Below are 20180 nucleotides of genomic sequence, written 5' to 3' on the forward strand. Positions count from 1 at the left end.
CATCCCCTCCCTGGAGAGGTGGTGACCTAGCTGGTTGATAAATTTGGGAAGAACTGGTTGTCCTCTGCTGGGCATGGTCGTTCTTCTCAAAAGCGCAGTGGTTGCCCTCTGCCCCTCCACACCCCGATGCTGATGAGCAAGGAAGTCTATGCGGGTGGTGCGGTGCTGTTCGGAGGAAAGTTTCCACCTGGGAACCAGGAGGGGGGAGGGTTACTTCCTGCTAACAGGAAACAAATTGACCTGGCACACTGGCCTCATTCTGGACTTCCCACTAGGCTCGCACTCTAAGCTGTTCCTTCAACTATTTTTGATCAGTACACTGAAGGTTTTATTTTGGTTTTCCATCCACCAGCCCTTCATTTTATTTCTCTAATCGTTCACAATTCAGGAACAGAATAAGAAACGCCCCTCTGGAAGCCTGTGGGCAGCAGCATTAGAGACATGGAGAAATCAACATCAGAATAGAATATGTGACCTGGAATCATGTGGACCCGTGCCCTAGCATGGAGCCCCGGGATTTTAACTTTGGTGGCAGGTGGAGGCTTCTATTGGCCAGTGGGTGTTCACAGGAGACCAGATGGCCTGGGTGAGAGGTTTTAGACCAGCCTGTGAGCATTCTGGATCTGGAGGGTCATGGAGCTTCTGGTCCTTTACTCACCAAATGTGACTTTCTGTGGAGTCCCAACTGCCCTCCTTGCACCTTTGAAAAGGCTGAGTGAGCCTTTAAGCAAAAGGCATGAAGACCTCAGTAGAGGTGTGGGTCACCCCTCACTGAAAGTGTCATTTCTTCAGGGACTCAGAAGTTGTCCTGGCCTGATGCCAAGAGTCTAAAGTGACTTGGAGTTAATAATGAGACACACAAGATTACCACAGCATTTGCACCCCGTTTTGAAAGTCAGCCAATCTCCAGCCATTAGAGCAGTTATCCCAGAGAAAGTTGTATTCCCAGCACACAGTACGTAGCGTGCCCAAACCACACTCAGTGGTTTCTGAGATACGGGAAGAGATGGAGAGATCCCTTGTACCACCACCCCCCCGCCCCCCCGCCGGTCTGCCGATGCCATTATCTAAACTCTACTACCTGTGAACTTAAATTCAACTGGCAGGAATAACCCCGAGAAGGCCCCCTTTGGTGGACTGCAAGAAGCCTTATCAAGTGCGTGCAACGTGGCATCAAGTAAATGAAGTTGCAAGCAGCAGGCCTGTGGAGGCCCTAACACCCACAGCAGGCCCTCAGCCCAGCGGGCAACCTCCAGGCACCACTGCCGCAGTTTCCTGGGGGAAAGTACCCTTCACGAGGCTTTTAGGCAAACCTGGGAAGAATATGTGCTGCTTTCCAGCTGTTTTGAGGCAGCTGGATTCCAATGCACCAGAGAGGGCTGGCAAGGTTCTAGCTCTTAGCCAGTAGTGGCAGTCACCAGCACTACACCCACTGCCCCAAATGCCACTCTGTGTTCGGGCCCAAGGAGGGAATGGTGGAGGGATCAGTGTCGGGTGCAAGTGGCTTGTCCACAGTTGGCGCTGCACAGCTGAAGTCCACATAAAGGAGAAACCATCCCTTAGAGGCAGCTTTCTCAGGCCTCAACATTGCAAGTCTGCCTAAATCCAGAGTTTGCTTTTAGCAAATTCACTGGGCAAAGCAGCTACAGAGCTGTGCACTACAGCCCGGCCTCCATCAGCAACGTGGACTTCAGCTACCATCTTTTTATTTCTCAAATGGTCCAGACCATGCTCTGGACTGCCAATAGCTCTGAGCAGCTGCTCAAAGCTTGATATCAAGGCCTGATTAGAAGTTGAATGGAACCTAGTAGAGGTGACTCAGCAGATAAATCTTTAAAAATTAAGAGGATGGGGCACCTGGGTGCTTTGGTTGGTTAAGCATCTGACTCTTGGTCTCAGCTCAGGTCTCGAGCTCCGAGTCATGAGTTCAAGAACTGCACTGGGATCCATGCTGGGCATGAGGCTTGCTTACTTACTAAATAAATAAACAAACAAACAAACAAAATTAAGGACTAATATAGTACCTCCTTAAAAGCCCTAACACCCCCTTAAAAAAGCCCTACATCTCTATCAGAACACAGAGATTAAGTAAATCAGTAGTCAGGCTAAAATCTGTGCTCCTTAACTATCTGAGTGCTGGAAATATTTTTTTTCAGACATAATAAACAACGAAACATTCTCTCATACAAATTCCATAAGTCATACTGATTTTGATCAAAAGCCTAAAATCAGTAAATTCACATGAAAGGTGAGAAAATTGAAATGGAATGTACAACTCTATTCAATTAGAGGCAATTTTAGATCATTTTATTTATCTGTCAATTTATCACCAATATCTAACATTTATGGTTTTGCTACATTTGGATAAGCACATGAGAAAGAATGTAAATTAAATACTATGAAAGTTGCCTTTTAACGAATCATGATCTTAACAGGACATGGATATATAAATTTAGTGGTTTTATTGCATTATTAGAAAATTATATTATGAAAGATACAAAAAAATCAATAGATGTTATAATTTCTGTTTATTTCACCATCAGTATGCCAACTTTTACCATTATGGCTTTAAATTTTCTAACTGCCCAATAGATTTCAAAGAATAGTTTATCACATGCCTAATAAAACACTTAAAATATTTACAGATTCAAAATAGATGTTTCAAAACTGAAAAAAGTTCACCTGAGAATTCATTATAGCATTGCCATTTGTTCGATTTTTTCCCCAAGTTGTTAATGTGGCTAAATGTCCACATGCAACCTGTATCGTCATTTAACTCCTTATTTAAAATTGGTTAAGCATTAAGCTATAGTAAATTATGTTATTAAATTTACAGATGGAGAACCAAGATTTAATTTATAAACATATTTGTTCTGGAAGTAACAATTTCACAACAGATTATTGGCTATAGTTGTAGCATTCAAACAATGAAAGCAATTTTAAGGTAATGTTACTTTACTGAGTTAGACATAAGTGTCTTTCAAAAATCATCAAGCACTGAGAAGGCCAATTAATAGAATAAGGAACAATGATTACGTAAATATGCCCTATACAAACTGAAAACAACCTTTCCAAAATTCTGCATGAAGGAAAAGATATACACTGTATATACATAATCCTGTCATTTGTCCTCTTCGGCAGCCTTAAAAAAAAAAAAAATCAAAACAAACTTTCTTAGAAAAAACTTCCTTAGAAGTTAATGTTAAAATAGGCATAAATGTGTAATGCTATGCAATATATAGAAAATTTCCCCACCTTATGGCCGAAAAACAAAGATAAAATCTTTTCTCTCTCTGTCCCTCTGTATTACGATTTGAAAATCATGTAGGTATGAGGTAGTGTAGTTACTTGTATTACATGCTGGCTATTAAAGGTAATGCTATATTTTACAAAATATTACACTTGGCCAATAATCAGAATATCATTAAAATAAACCCTTAATGCTAAACTGTTTATATGTAGAGAGAAATTTAAACCAAGTATCTTAAAAATCATATTTAAATTCTGGAGACAACTAGGTTGTATCATAAAATATTAACCTTTCAAAGCAGTTATTTACAGGAGCAATTAAAGCAAAAGGTTATGTGACATTTGCACACACACACGGACATGACAACAACAGCTGAGTGTACAGTGAGGTAGGAGATCAAGGATTCCATTGGTTTGTCTAAGATTTTACATGTTGTAAACCAGAAAAGTTTTTATATTATTTTATATTTTGAAGTTAAAATTTAAAATTACAAGTATCAAAGAAATAGCTACACGGGGATAGTATAGAGATAGGGTATATACACACCACTCTTTCGTAGTATGGGATGCATTATCATAGGATTACTCTCCCTGACAAGTTCTTAAGGATACTTATAAAAGCCTCTAGAAAATAAGCAAGCCCAACTAGTTTTCTCTTACAACTAAGTCAATAACAGAGATAACATACAACCACTTAAAATATACTAGCAATATCTCCCCCAACCACCCGCCTCCCCACTGAAAAGGGTAACATTTGACAAAATTACTCTGAAATATTGTCTGGTCCCCATATGCTGTCAGGGCAAAGGTCTACTCGCTTCAGACTCACTCCCGCAGGATGGACGCTTGTCTCCTAGCTACCCAGGTCCTTCACTAGACTCGATGCAAGCGATAAAAGTCTCTCAGATACCTGATCTTGGTGAAACTCAGTACTTTCCAATCCAACACAATAAATTATTCCTGTGTACCCTTTAGGCTCTGCAAATGTTTCTGCCAATGTGAATATAGGCAATTTTTAGAAAAAACTGTTGAGAAGGTTCATAATCTATAGGTTTGACTCTCTAACAAGCCTGTAACTTCAGAATGGCTACGAACCACTGCAAAATGTTATGGGGTAGGCGCTGAGATTATAAAAGCTTTATTTTAAAACAGGACTGAAAACAAAGACCGATTACCAAATGCCCACGTCAAAATGATCGGTGTGCGCTTGTACACCAGATTCGGGGAAGAGAGAAAGATTACATCTGGTTTCCAAATTCGAACCCACAATGGAACAAGATTGAGTCTCATCCTATTTCACAAACCTGGACGGCTGTTTGTAGGTACATTTTTATCTGCAATAACGCTTTTTACTAGTAAACCACAGGACTTCAAAAATAGGATGAAAAATGAACTGCCACTCCTGATAACCGTAAGCAGTCTTCTCTCCCCGTGGTGCAAAGATGTCTGGTCTCTTGCAGGGGTGACCTGTGGGGGGAAGGCCAACAGACTGGGATTTTGGTAATCCCTACAACAAAGCTGCCAACGCGTCCCCTCACGCCACTGTATCCCAAGTCCTGTTCCTTCCAAAAAGGACAAGAATGTCAGGAAACAGATCACGATGGACCCAGATGTGGCAGAGACTGCAGAGAAAAAAGGAAGGAGGGAAAACGACACTTATCTACTGTTTGCACAGCCAGAATGTCTTAAGTTGACACCGCGGAGGAGCAGGGGCCCGCGCCTGAGGCCAACCGCGCGGCTGTCTGCCCCCTACTCCCCCCGGAGCTTAGGAGTCGCAGCGCAGGCCAACCAATCCTGCTGTTGGTGGGAGAAGAGCAAAGCTCCAGGATTCAGGCAAGACCACGTCCTTCTCACACTGCGATTCGACACAAGTTTTTCCCCATTAGTTGACTTCAAGGCAGAACTGAGCTCTATCAGCATTACGGGGAGGCATTTTCTCCTAAACCAGCGGAGCGCAGGAAGGTCAGATTGCGGAACTTCCGCGGGCTCCTTGCTCAGTAGGAACTCTGCAGACGCTTCAGGCTGTTAGGCTGCTGTTTGATACACTGTTTTCATTCTCAAATCTATTTTGCATACTGGGAAGACTTATGACTCAGTGATTCTTCTTTAAAACATGAGCTTTTAAAGCCTCACTGCATTTTCACGGGTGGTTTTTCGGGATCCAGGAGGCATGTAATTTCTGCATCTCGTGGAAATCAAGGAAAGATCAGGACTGACTGCAGAGGAATTCCCTTAACAGCAAACTACCAGGGGCAAAAAACAATATCGTTAAGAGACAGAAGCTATTCTACGCTTTATAGAATTCGGAAATGCAGTAAAACTGAGCGGTGTGAAGGACGCGAATGCAGGTTTACTCATCAGTAGTACATTTGTCGGTCATCTGCTGGCAGAAATCCGAGATGCCCGCCCCCGGGCGGCATGGCTCCCCGGGCCCCGCGAGCTCGGGCGCAGCGCTGGCAGCGGGCCGGGCCTCCTGGCCGGGCGCACAGCCCCCCGACCCGCCGCTCTGCGCGCTGCAGAGGCGCGGGCTTGGCTCGCAGGCGGGCGGCCCCGCTGCGGGCCCCTCAGGTAAACTCAAAAGGGACGGTAAAGCACGTTCACCGTCAGGAGTACTCTTCTCTTTTTCAGAAACCAGAAACGAGAGCGGGCAGTCTGACGCCGAGTACTTGGCGAGTATCTGGATCTGCTCGTGACTCAGAGCCGCTTCTTTACAGACTTGCTGGCACAGCCCCGTGAGGTTCTGCTTCGTCTCACCCAGAGTTGACAAAATGTGATCCCGCTCCTTCAGCAAGCTCTCCTTTTCATTTTGCTGCCAGGTGGGAAGAGAATACAAACACTCGTGGTTATTAGCGGCTCGACCAACTTTCTAAGGTAACCAAACAATCCTATCTACCGTTGTCTTCTCATTAAGTGAGATCACATGGAATTTTTACTTTCAACTCAGTTCAAAAATCTATTAAGTACCTCAGAGGCTCCTGGCCCCTCATCCAAAACTCTGAGGCCGAGATGGAGCTCGGGATTCAGAACTGTTCCGATTTTAGGAAGACGATGCGGACGCACACATAATCCCTCTAGCAGGGTCTGGGGGCAGTGCCCCACTGTCAAACATCCTCACTTTTCTAAATAAAACACATCAAAATATCAAATTATGCACAAAATGGGAGAAAGAAGGACATAGCCCGACGTCACTCCACATGAGTTTTCTGATCAAAATAGTTTATGCAGATTGTAAACAAGCGTCGAGCTGACACGTGAGATGGAACACAACCACAGAAAGCACAAGTGCGCCCACCGTAACTACGGCAACTCAAACTGTTGCGGGGCTCTAAGAATGACTCACAGTTGTTGAGCATTTACTTCATGCCAGCTATTGTGCTACACGCTTTCAGATATGCAGTCTCAACGATGCCATTCATGCAATGACTCTGCTGATATAAGTACTAACGAACCCATTTCAAAGATGGGACTCGGAGTTTAACATGCCCAGAGTCAGAAAGCTAGTGAGTGAGTTACTAAAGTGTGAAGAATTTGGGGAGGAATTTTGTTTCTTAATTATTATTTTTGGTGCTGTTATTATTACTATTCAATTTTTTTTTTATCCCTACAGGAAAGTCGACCACAGAATGTTTTCAAAAGTTTTCCTGGCTCCTGCCTTCCTGTCCACCATCACGGGCTGCTGCTACATCTCTTTCCATCAGTGTCCCACCTCATCCTTCCTATTCTACCACGGCATTGCTTCTTACCTAGTATGAGCTAGGAAACCAAATAATCAAGCTATTTATAAATTAAGAGTAAATAAACGTTGATAGAAGGTCGAAGGTTTCTCCTGTGCAATTCATGACAACTCTCTTGGCTTTCTGCTTGCTGGCAGGCTCTGGGGGCAGAGGTTGCAAGCTAACATTTAGATGGTTTATTTCAGAGTGATAATCCACAACGACCATCCTTTAAATAGATTCTATTCTGGAACAAAAATAGCTAAAAGGGTAAAAAGAAATTTACTTTATACAAAAGTGCTGCTACTGTTTTATGTAAAAGTTTTTCTAAAAAAATTACACGTGAATCCAATTTAGTGATAGTTTTTAAATATTTCAAGGCCATCTAATATTTTGGGAAAATGTGCAGTGAATATAAACTACTATATTTTTTTTAATTTATTTTATTTATTTATTAGAGAGAGAGCACAAGCAGAGGCAGAGGGAGAGAGACAAGGCAACTCCCCGCTGAGCAGAGAGCCTGACACGGGGCTGGATCCCAAGACCCTGAGATCACAACCTGAGCCGAAGTCAGATGCTTAACCAAATGAGTCATCTGGTGCCCCAAAGTACTAAATTTTATATTGTCAAGTAGTCTCCAATTTGTTCAGATTTTTATACAATTGTTCTATTTTGAAAAGATGGGTATAGGTCAAGAATATATATAATTTTTATATATAATTTTTATATATAAATGAATAAATAAAACCAAAATCAATGTTCAACAGTGTATTTTTGGTTACAGAAAGTTTGTCAGTTGTAGGCTTCTGACAAAATGAGTCCACAGGTACCTAGAAGGCAAGAACAGGGCCTACCTCTACCTGCCCAAGAAGGAACACATTTAATGTGATCAGTGCCCACTTCTTTTCATGGCCTCCCAGAAGCCAATCTAAATGAGGATGGAAACAAAGCTTCCAGAAGAAAATACGTATTTTTCCTAAGTCACAATACTCAGCCATGGACTCCTCTATCAAAGTTGGACGAGTCTCTGTTCTACACAGAAACAGATGAAATGGTTTTTGTTTTTTGTGTTTTTTAAGCTTTTATTTATTTGACAGAGAGGGAGTACAAGCAGGGGGAGTGTCAGGCAGAGAGAGAGGGAGCAGCAGACTCCCCACGGAGCAGGGAGCCTGATGTGGGGCTTGATCCCAGGATCCCCAGGATCATGACCTGAGCCGAACGAAGGCAGACGCTTAATTGACTGAGCCACCCAGACGCCCCCAACAGATGAAAAGTTAACTGCTGAATGGTCTTTTAAATTAAACATGGCTAAGCAAAATAATGAATGTTCCGAGCTTTCTCCCGGAAATCAGAACTGCTACTTAACCTACAGATACTACGAAGATGACAAATATTTTATAACTTCTGTGTCTTTAGAGAAACACCAATATGACCTTAAATATTCTCCCTACTCCTATCCCACTAAATAAAGGGTGATATGACTACCCTCTTTGTGTCCTAGGCAGGATGGCTTGCTTCTTTACAACTAAAACCAACAGGCACAACTCTGGAACTCAACCATGATTAGTTCTATAAATTAAGTGCTCCCAGCTTTTCCTCTGCACTCGAACTCCTACACAGGTAAGTTTCCAGGCAGTTACCTGATTTTTCCATTTCACTCTGATTTTAAAACACAAATTTACTTCAGTAATACTCATTAAATAAAAGTAATTCAACTTAATCGCTTCATGGTATCTTATTAAAGATACCTCCCAAACATACCACCAGCATCTACAATATATTTTCTACCATATATTTTAATCTTTTTACCTACTTCTATAGATTTTAATTTTTTTACCTATTTCTACAATATATTTTAATTTTCCTATAACATAATCGTATAAAGCACAAGTTTGAGGTTCTGTGGCTTTAACCACAGATCTATAAGAACAAGAAAACTGGCGTTCTGGTGCCATTCTGCATTTTTTATGACAACAAATTTACATCCAAATCCACATTTTCAACAGTTAGTATGCAATATTCACTCAAACATAGGAACTCTAAAATATATATTTTAAATATAACCCATCCAATAAAGATAAGGAATGAAAGAATTTGGCACCAAAAGGGCTAGCTGACAGTGACAATTTTTTAAGCTAAATAGTACTCGCTACTAGGAAATGGTGATTAATGATTCCTTATGAGGTAAAACCTCTAAATAGACAGGAGAAATATACAAGTGGCCCTTAAAAGTATAAATACAAATGCTCAGTTTCACTCATAAGAGAAACAAAAATAAAAGCCACTGTGAGATACCAATTCTCACTATCAGACTGGAAAGAAATCCCAAAGCTGACAACAAACTCCTTGCTGAGGCTGTGGGCAGACAGATACACAGATGCAGCTGGTGGGAAGGAAACTGCTACAACCTCTACTGAGCAGAATTTACTCAAATCTAACAATATTACATGTGTATTTACCCTTGATCCAACAATCCCACTTCTAGGAATCCATCCGAAAGACACATCTCCTTAAACATACACAAAAAAATGTACAAGGTTATTCACTGCAGTGTCCCAAGCATCCACCAATAAGAAACTGGTATGGCTACTGTGGTACAGTCACAGTTGAACAGATGGAGCTGTAAAAGGAATGACAACATTGGGGCGCCTGGGGGGGCTTGGTCAGTTGGGTGTCCGACTCTTGACCTCAGCTCAGCTCATAATCTCAGGGTCATGGAATTGAGCCCCACGGTGGGCTCTGAGCTCAGTACAGAGTCTGCTTGAGATTCTCGCTCTCCCTCTCCTTCTTGCCCCCTACCCATCACACTCTAAATAAATAAATAAATAAATTCTTTTAAAAAAAAATGACAACCTTTTTGAACTAAGGAAAATATTTCCTGGAAATCACTTCTCCCTCCCTCCCAGAAATCACTTCTTAAGTGAAAAGAGTGAAATACAGAAATGTATATATAGAATGTTTATGTAGCAGGAAGGGTACTAAGAATAAACATAAAATACTAACCCATTTTTAGAAAAGAAACACAAGGAAAAAATTTAGAGACTAATAAAAAGTTACCCATAGGAAATAGCTCTGAATAGGGTATAGGGAGAGGATGGGATCAAGACTTCTGAGTATAGCTTTTCTTAAACATAGTTTTAACTTCTGAATCATATCAATGTTTTATATATTCAAAAATTACACAAAAACAGTGAAGAGTAAATCACAGTAATAAATACAGAGACAAATTAATTTCATTGTATATCAGATTGCTAGCATAGACAAAAATTACTTCAAATAACTTTTAAACTTCAATACTATGGAATATATTGGAGGACAAAAAAGGGCAAACAAATCTTAACTTTTACTCCATCTGCTTATTGTTAATAGGAATATTGATGCTGTAATTTTGTGACTATTATATATAATATATAATTATATATTTTTAACATATAATCATAATTATTATAACTACAATATAGTTATGATATATTTACTATTTGCTTTATACTAATACATATAATTATATTTACTATTACTTTAACAACATATTTACTGTTTGTTTTATACTTATATATATGTAGTCAGTATATTATAAATATATGTTTGCATAAAGCAAACAGAAAATATATTAATATAACTGGGAGCCAAAATTTTCCCTGTAATGGAAAGAGATAAAACACAAACATAGAAGCAAAGACAAAAGCTCTATACTGAGAAATTTTTATTGACAATATCTACATGAACTTGTGATTTCTATTATACTTTTAACTTTATCAAAGCATGACGTAAATACTGAATGTACTCATGATTTTACACACGAACACACACTCGTCCCAGCTCAACACCACTCCAGCAATAAATATGCTTTCTTAAGTTTAATACCTGCTAAAAGAAATCAGGGAATTTTGGAGAAAGAAATGATTCCAAATCTTGGGACACAGGAGGTCCAAGATGAGCTTGTGACATGTTACTCCAGGTGGCACAGAATCACTAATGGGGTCATGTCAAAAGGACACAGCAGCTGGCTTGAGGGGCTCTTTCTGGCCAAGTTTGAAAAAATATCAACATCAAACACCGTGCCTGGGTGGCTCAGTGGGTTAAGCGTCTACCTTCGGCTCCGGTCATGATCTCAGGGTCCTGGGATCGAGCCCCACTTCGGGCTCTCTGCTGAGCAGGAAGTCTGCTTCTCCCTCTCACTCTCCCTCTGTGCTGTCTCTCAAATAAATAAAAATCTTTTAAAAAAATTAATAAAAATAAAAGAGGAATGTCAATTAAGCATGAGTATAAGTGGAATAAATGACAGAATTAGAAAAGTCACTATTTTTCAACATCCATGGTAAAGGCCACCAACATACACTAGAAAACAAAAAATGTAGGAGTAGTGGAGAACAGGATGTTCCTAAAGGGCCTAAGTAACACTCCACAGATCACTGAACAATTAACAGAGGCAAAAAAGATAATCTGGAAAATGATCTATCAATTCCCATCTACTCATTTAGGACACCCTGACAGCACGTGCCCCACCATGCCAATCAATACAACAGAAAGGACACAACACCAATTCACCTTTCATTTCAATTTGACAACTTAAACTTTCGCAGCTTATGTGAAATGGAAGAATGAGTTAAAACCAAGGGGAAACAATCAGACAATTATTAGAAGTGGGACATTTTAGGGAAATCTGGCCTGGACTCCTCAAAAAGTTATTGTGATTTTAAAAAGGCGGTGGGGGGCTCTAGATTGAGAGACTAAAAAGGCATAACAATTGGACCCTAGTTTGGGGAGAAAAAAAGTGTATCTATGACATATATTTGGGGAACAATGAGGGTAAATGTGAATAGGGAATACATATAATATTGAGGATTTATTAATTTTCACAGGTGTGATAAAAATATTGGTAAAGATATGTCAGAATGTCTGTTTTTTAGGAGATACATGTGTTAGCATTTAGGGGTGAAATGTCATAATGTGGTAGCTTTTAAATGATTCAGAAAATAAAAGAAGAGCAATAGAGACCAAGAGAAAAGACAGTGAGACCAAGATCAACCAACTGTGGTTAGAAAGAGACCAAAATGGACTGACAGGGAGAGAGACAAAGACAGACAGACAGACCAACCAACCAGAGCAGGACACATCTGCCCAGAAAGACCAACAGAGAAGAAAATGTGACAAAATGTGAGTAATTGTTGAATTGACATAAGGTTGTTTATTATATTATCCATTTCACTTTCCCTTGTTTTTATTTTTTCTAAAGATTTTATTTATTTGACAGAGAGAGAGTCAGCCAGCGAGAGAGGGAACACAAGCAGGGGGAGTGGGAGAGGAAGAAGCAGGCTTCCAGCAGAGCAGGGAGCGTGATGTGGGGCTCGATCCCAGGACCCTGGGATCACGCCCTGAGCTGAAGGCAGACACTTAACAACTGAGCCACCCAGGCGCCCCCACTTCACTTTTCTGAAAGCCTGAAATTTTCAGAATGCAAGGGAGGAAGACAAATCTCAAGAAAACATGAGAACACATATACCTGGCTCCCTGTGAGAATATAAGCATTTTATTGGCAAGGACTATCTCTCATTTATCTTTGATTTCCGGGTACCCAGCACAACATCTAAAATGCTTGGCAGATGCTCAAAGATGAGAGAACTACTTTTATTTCAAAATGCAACTATAAGATTGAGCCCTGAACATGTACTGAGCAATACAAAAAGCTTCCCATCCCTGATGGCATGTGATCTTTGCACTAGTCCTGAGGGAGATGCTATCCTTATACCCATATCACCAATGAGGGAATGCGGGTACTAGAGGTAAAATAATTTCCCCAGGCCACAAAGCTACCAAATAGCCAGGCAGAATTTCCAGCTGTTTGACTCCACAGCCTCCATCTGAACTCTGTGTTCCAGTGCAATAGTCTCTCAAATTTTAATGTGCATAAAGATTCTCCCTGGAATCATTGATAAAATGCATGCTTCTGGGCCCCTCCCACAGCTCTGGGGTGGGACTAAAGAACGTGCATTTTATTCTTCTATTGATTATTTTTTTAGGAAAGTGCATTTTTGAAAGGACATCCCCAGATAACTCTGATGCCAATGGTCCACAGACCACATTTCAAGGTGTGCTGCTCAAAGGTATCACAGAATGGCAATGGGCAAATTCCAGAAGGGCCCAGTGGGTGTGTTTGGAGATGGCAGTGTGCATGTGGGTAGAGCAGCCAGTAGCATGTGGTTTATTATTAACCAGTACTAGAACAGGTTTATTTTTAATAAAATAATGCAATCTTCCCCACAAGATGCAAACTCTAAGGACAGATGAGGTCTCTGTACTCCTATACGATCACAACAGACAGCGGCAATGAAACAAAACGATGTCGGAATTCAAGGGCTTTTGTGAAGATTCTGATTTCTGATCACTTATAAGTTGATTTCAATCAATATTTGATTCTATCTAAGAGAAATACACTTCGGTAATTTTTTTCTTTAAAAGCTAAGTTCCTTTCATTTCAGGGTTACCTTTCCTTGAGTCCAAATGATATAGAAATATAATATTTCCTATTTTCTGAATTAATGTTCCGAAAAAAAAGAAACATGGACCTTGTAAAGAATCCTATAAAGATAAGAGCTTTATAAGCCAAACACAAAACAGAAGTTGAATGATTCTTGAACTTTGTTTATTGGTTAAAAAAAAAAAAAAAGCCATGTTATTGGTTTATAGATTATACATATTTAAAATCATTATAGTAAATGCAATGCCAAATCAATGCCTAACCTCTAATATGCTATCAAATTTTAAACATATGTTAGAAGTATTTACCGTCAATTTATCCACCAAATAAAAACATGTCTTTCTTTTTCTTCAAAGGTTCTGGTTAGATTCTGGCAGGACTTCTTGTTGAGAAATACAACTCATTAATTTATTGAATTCGAACTAACATCACCCTTTAGCTTTCCCAGCACATTCAGACTACCGAAGTGTTTTTTATACATGATCATTGTTCTATGGACCCACCTTGAGGACATTTTAGAATTACTATTCTTACTGTAATCAAAACACTTTTTTTCATATGTTGATCCATCAGTCTATTATGCTATTACTCTTAGAACAAACTACAAAAAGTTTATAGCCAATAGCCAAAGACTAAAGCTTACTAAAATATAGGACCCTTCATCTGAATATTTACTGTAAATATTACCAAGGCAATATTTACTGTGCATTTATTTATGTTAACCTAATCAATTATTGGCTATATTAGCTCAGCTGTTTAGTTATGAAACAAGTAATTTCCCTTAAATAGGTTTGCTAAAATACCACCCAGACTGTAAATATTGGGAAATACTGCTTGTCTACTGGCCATGTTTCCAAAGAGTGTCATCTCAATTGGAAAAAAAAAAAAAAAAAGAACGAAAACAAATCTGTCACAGTCCTCCATATTCTCAACTCCCCATACTACTAAATACAAACTTGTGATAGAAGTGTGGCTGTAACTACTGTTGGTCCTTCTCTCTTTACAAAAGACAACAAGACCCATAACACCACCCAATAACCAGGGTCTAAATTCCAAGTAAACTTCTTAACATAATAAAATACCTTAAGGCTCAAATTCTTTTACTTCTAGGAAAAGGGCCAGCTTTCTTATTCCTATAAGCTAATAAATAGCTTTCTCTGCTTACTTTCACCTGAGAGAGACATCTGTGGCAAGAATGAACTTTACAAGTGCCCCTGACCCTTTTCAACTGCAGTGAGCCCGCATAAATCACTAGAACTGCGAGCAGTATGAAGGACCGAGCAGAGTTCAAGGAGCTAAAACACAAGGCAAGTCACTCAGCTTAAAAAAAAAAAAAAAAAAAAAAAAGCTAGCATGTCTTCCCTGGTGATACTGGGGAGAGGAATGAAACTGGGCTGAGCTCAGACTGGTGCACAGCTGGGTGAGCAGATCACTGGCAGGCTATCTGCTCGGCTTGCCCAGAGCTGGGCTCTCGGCAGCCACGTTGTTGCTATTTGTCCTGCTCTCTTGTCCCAGAAGAGGACAAGAGCCGAAATAAGCCAATTAAATGCTCACCTCCTTGGGAATTTAGAACTGAAAGTGTAGTCTCCATCCGAACTAGACCCTGGAGGAGAGCGAAACTATTCAGGAGCCAGGCTGCAGCCACTCTCCCCGTGTGCACTGAGTGGCACACAGAGCAGGTGCAGAGAGACGGGCTGACAGAGAAGATTCTCTGGGTTCCTGGCAGTTTTCCACTTCCTTGTTCTATGCTACTTACAGGCCTGCTCCATTCTTTGGCTTCTATGTGAGACACACCTATATCCTTACAACATATGCATTCATTAAGTCATTCATTCATGCTTCAGATGGTTTGTTTCTTACAGCCAGTGTCCAAATTAATGTAACAGGTAAACAGGGTACTGACCATAAACTATGAGTAAGTTTTTATTTTTCCACCCTTCTGAAGGTATATAAAGCTGGTTTTTTATTTTTGCTTTTGTTTTTCTGTGATGCGGGCAAAGAGGGATTCAATTGAGGAAATCACAACGTTATCATGACAACCAGGTACAGGATCTCCTGGACAGGTTGTTTCTTTTTACTAAAATATTGCTGTACTAGAATGTTTGTGCTTGAAGACTTGCTACAATCACAATTTTAAACTTTCACCAATAATTAACAAAGACTCAAAACCAAATATTCAAAGAATGTTTTCACTACTTCTAGGTGCTGGTGCCCTGCTGTCTCTAACCACAGTTGTCTTGTTTCATACAATGCTTCCTTCCCGCAACCACTAGGGAACAGAGAAACTTGGGTGCAAATTAATCCATTTTTCAATTAATTTTTGAAGCTGGAATAAATAACAAGATTCAATAAAGTAAGCATTCTTCTCACTTAGAGTCTCATTAGATCTTAAATTTTCTATTCATACCAGCATATGAGTTTTTTTCCCTTAGATGAAAGATCCAAGTTGTTTTATTTGTTCTGGTATCAACCAAAACAAGTTATTCAAGTTTACAGCTCATTTAAATGAACAACTGGAACATTAGCTTTTATAGATCCCAAACACCGCACAGAAAAATTAAAGTGTTTCATCATTTTTTAATCTTTACTCAACCACTAAGAATTAGGTAGACAGTAGGGCGCCTAGGTGGCTCAGTCGGTGAAGCATCTGCCTTCGGCTAGGGTCATGATCTCGGGGTCCTGGGATCAAGCCCCACATCATCGGGCTCCCTGCTCAGCGGGGAGCCTGCTTCTCCCTCTCCCTCTGTGGGCCCCCCACCTCGTGCTATCTCACACTCACACACACACTCTCTCTCTCAAATAAATAAAATCTTAAAAAAAAAAAAAAAAGAATTAGGTAGTCAGTAAAACTATCCTCAATTTGTATATCATTAAAAAACAGCACCCAGAAATAGTTCTCAATGTACATATTATAGCGTATCACACTAAACGAGTAGAATACTCACGTAAGTAAAATGGTCTAGGAAAACTCATTTTCTTATTTCTTAAGCTTTCTAAAAATGTCATATAGCTTATTTTCTTAAAATGCTAATGGGTAAATTTTGAAATTAATGTATAGTTGAGCATTATAGCTGACTTAGGAACTGAAATTGCGATTTCCTCTATACAAAAGAAAGAATGAATGAACAGGGTGGAATTTAAGTAACGACGAACTTGTCTACTCACCAGCTTCTCAATTTCTGATTCAAGATTCTGTATGCAGTCAAGTTTCCTCTTGCGACAGCGCTGTGCAGCAATCCTGTTTTTACTTCTTCTTCGAATATCATGGATACAGTCCAGTTGTTCCGGAGTCAGCTTGTGCATTTTCAACAAGGATTGAAAATCATTTCGAGAGAGTGAAATTATTCGTTGTGCATTAAATGGCAGTTTTACCTAGAATGTAAAATAAACATTAGTAATTGTTGCCGTACTATGGAGTTATACTTAAATCTAGGAAGAGGAAGATATACATCTATATTTTCCAGAGAACGTCATTTAGACTTAAAAAAAAAGACCTCTATTTCCAATTTCTATGTAATCCCTTATAAAAAAGACTGATAATATTTCTAGACTATTTTAGAGGGTTCAGAAGACAAGAAAATTGAGAAGCATATTTTTTTTAGCAAATTAAAAATATTAACACAAATATTCATGTATTTAAAATAAAAAAAAGAGAATTTAAGTTCCTTTACTGGGGTATGTTAATAACCCACAGATATCTTTAAACCTCTTTCTAAAGTGTTTTTAATGTGTTTAACAAAACCAAAAAAAAAATCTATTTTATACTTTGATTTACATTACACAGTAATGTAACACTGATATAATTACACTAGTAATTTCTAAAGCATTTCAGAAAATTAAGTTTTCTGTCAAGAGAATATAGTTTCACATAACTCAACTTAACAATCTGCACATTTCATACTCCATTATAGATATGGTTAGAAAATCCTTATGAATATTTTAAAGTCATTTTCAACATACTTAAATTTGGAAAAAGGAGAAGATAATTTTTTTAAATAAACTGAGAATTATATTAATTATCAAAAATGCTTATAAAACACTGATCAAATTTCTCTGGCAACCTACTTAATTTGTCTTTCAAACTTAGAGAAGCTAGTTTTATAAAATGCTTTACAATTTCTTAAATATTTTATTTTTTAACATTCTTTCCATAGTTCCAACCACTGGATTTATAAATGCCATAAACAAATCTACAGCGATATCTCATGCATACATATTACTTCTTAATTAATCATCAACTATCTCCTTCCAAAGCCAAAGGTGGGGGGTGGGGAAGAACCTCTGTCCCTCTTTTAAATCCATGTCATCCAACAGCTAGAAAACTAAAGAAAATGATAAAGAACCAACAAGACTTTATTATCACTGGAATTATGGTAATGTTTTACAAAAAAGCAGCTATCAAATACAAACATTTGTACACAAAGTACACAGATCATGCTTGGTAAGGTTAATACCATACCAGCTACATGTAACTCATGCCAAATTATTAAGACATTATATTAACGGCTAAAATGTCTAAGGGAAAATAGGGAAAAAAAATTAATGGCTCTGAAAAACTAAGGCAAAGAAAATTCAGCATAGAAGCCACATTCCTACACCTAGTCACTAAGTCACTCCTAAGTGACTAGTCCAGAGATCCTGTGGCAATGAGTAAGACTGGAATATATGTTGCATTTTTCCAGGAGGTACAATGTAACAATCAGAATCTTTTTTTTTTTTCCCTCTTGGGACATGGTATTTGACTAAAACACTTAAAACAGCCAATGTGTGAATCCACTCCAGGGCAAATATAAAAATACCTGCTTGAAATATATGAACACAGAAGTCCTTCAAACTTCGTCACACTCCTTTGGTACTGATCACATGGTCTATGGGTTTCCTCCCCCTTCCCGGAGCCTGCTCATGTGTCCCTAGTGGTGTAACAGGAGCTGACCCAGAGGGAATCCTGATTAACGGTGGTAAAACAAGGACTTAAAGACACACACATTTTCCCCTCACCTCACATTCTTGTTCTCTGGCTGAACAGGGTTCGCTGTCACCTTCAGTATCGGTCTCAGAGTCATCTCCCAAGCTAATCACACAAGCATATGGGCAAGGTTCCTGTTGGGGTTCTGAAACATACTCATCGTTTCCAATTTCCAAATTGCTTGAACAGCCTTCAGTACTCAGAGTACTAATAAAAGGGCAGTTGACAGAACTCAGCGTTGTAAAAGTCCTCTGACCCGGCTCTGGGCTCTCACTAATCCTGATACCTAACCAGGGACACTCAGACCGTTTCTGTGAATAAATCTGTTCTGAACCATCTTTGGCCACAGCAGGTGATAACTGCATTTGGCAAGAAGAGTCTGTGCTGCAAATGTCACTCCAGAAGCCTTTTGCTAGGTGTTCTGCCACTTCTCGTTCCACACTACTCCGATCGCTGGAGGCAAGGCTACTATCTTCCCTGGGGCCAGAGTCAGATTTCAAATGTAAATCCTGACTTTCACCAAATGTTTTCTCCTCTCGAACCTCTGTACCTGACAAAGGCTTTTCTGTTAACACTGCTGTGTTTTGCATTCCAGCAAAATTCAAGTCACCATATTGGTCGTATGTGTGTAAAAGAGACAGAGAATAGAGCCCGTGAGGGTCTGCGGAAGAATTGTGGGGGAAAGGAGTCACTTCTGATTTTTCTGACGGGCACTGAGAAGCAGGATCTTTCTTCTTGGTTTCTTCATGTTCTGTTGCTAATTTACTTTCTTCACATTTTAAAATCACCTGCAGATCTGCACAGTCCTGGACTCTTCCCAGACACTCATTTTCAGATGTCTCATTCGGCTGAACAGAAGAAGCATGAACGTCTTTGACACTGGATTCCACAGTACGGACCCTGTCAGTTCCAAATGCTTTTTGGAATTTTCTGTATTTGGGGCATAAAGATGGCAAAGCCAGAGCAGCATCCTTCTCTAAGCACATGGATTCACAGGTTTGACTGGCACTGTCTTGTAGAGGAGATGATACTTTTGCATTTGCTTGATACCTATGCAGTTTCCACTGAGGAGTCTGGACATTTTTATTTTCCAAAAACTCCTCCACTTCATCAATTTCTAAATCCCTCTGGTCCAAAAGTGAAAATTTAAGGTCTGATTTTTGACAGTGTGATGGGATACATTTTTTTCTTAGGCATTCTTGCTGGTCAGCAGTGGAGTCCAAAAACTTAAATTTGAGAAACTGAAAGCAGGATTCCTCAATGTCACGTACACCTAAAAATTCCACACACTTGCACACTTCATCCACATTGTCCTTACTTAAAATCAGTTTGGCAGTGTAGGCAAACTGAATTAAAGGTTCAAATCCTTTAACTGTCACCTGTTAATATATAAAATAAAAACAAATGCATCACTTGAAAGTGGTCTAGCAGATAAATAAAAGTAGAAGAGGAATAGAGAGATGAATAACTTACTTGTGATCATTATAAAAAAAGGTCTTTTAATTTGGTAAGTAAAAATATTCTTCTAGAAAATGCAAAGCTAATTAGGAGTCTGGAAAAGCATGCCTAACACACCCCATTCATTAGAACCATACCCTCCACTTGATAGATTCCACGGTTAAAGACACATGAATTACAGTTTTACTCACATGAGATAAAAACATTAACCACTGCCACTATGATATGTGTTGCTACTTTTTAAAAACAAAGGCTAACCCATAGTTGGCCTTTATCATTTTCTTGGTATTACCTTATTCACTGACCTCTGCCACAG

At 39.4% G+C, this 20180-nt stretch overlaps 1 protein-coding gene across 3 annotated transcripts in view; it reads right to left on the reverse strand.

The window, feature by feature from the left end:
* Positions 1–2280: 2280 nt before the first annotated feature.
* Positions 2281–20180, reverse strand: part of BACH1 (BTB domain and CNC homolog 1) — a 43154-nt gene continuing 25254 nt past the window's right edge. For all 3 annotated transcript variants that reach the window (XM_040621060.1, XM_040621061.1, XM_040621059.1), the window contains exons 3-5: positions 18439–19785; positions 16606–16812; positions 2281–6058 (exon numbers count right to left, since the gene is read on the reverse strand). In XM_040621060.1, coding sequence (XP_040476994.1) covers positions 5600–6058; positions 16606–16812; positions 18439–19785 — 2013 coding nt within the window. In that variant the 3' untranslated portion in view covers positions 2281–5599. The remainder of the gene's footprint in view (positions 6059–16605; positions 16813–18438; positions 19786–20180) is intronic.

Source organism: Ursus maritimus, unplaced genomic scaffold (genome assembly GCF_017311325.1).
Source record: "Ursus maritimus isolate PB19 unplaced genomic scaffold, ASM1731132v1 scaffold_4, whole genome shotgun sequence".
Lineage (NCBI taxonomy): Eukaryota > Metazoa > Chordata > Mammalia > Carnivora > Ursidae > Ursus > Ursus maritimus.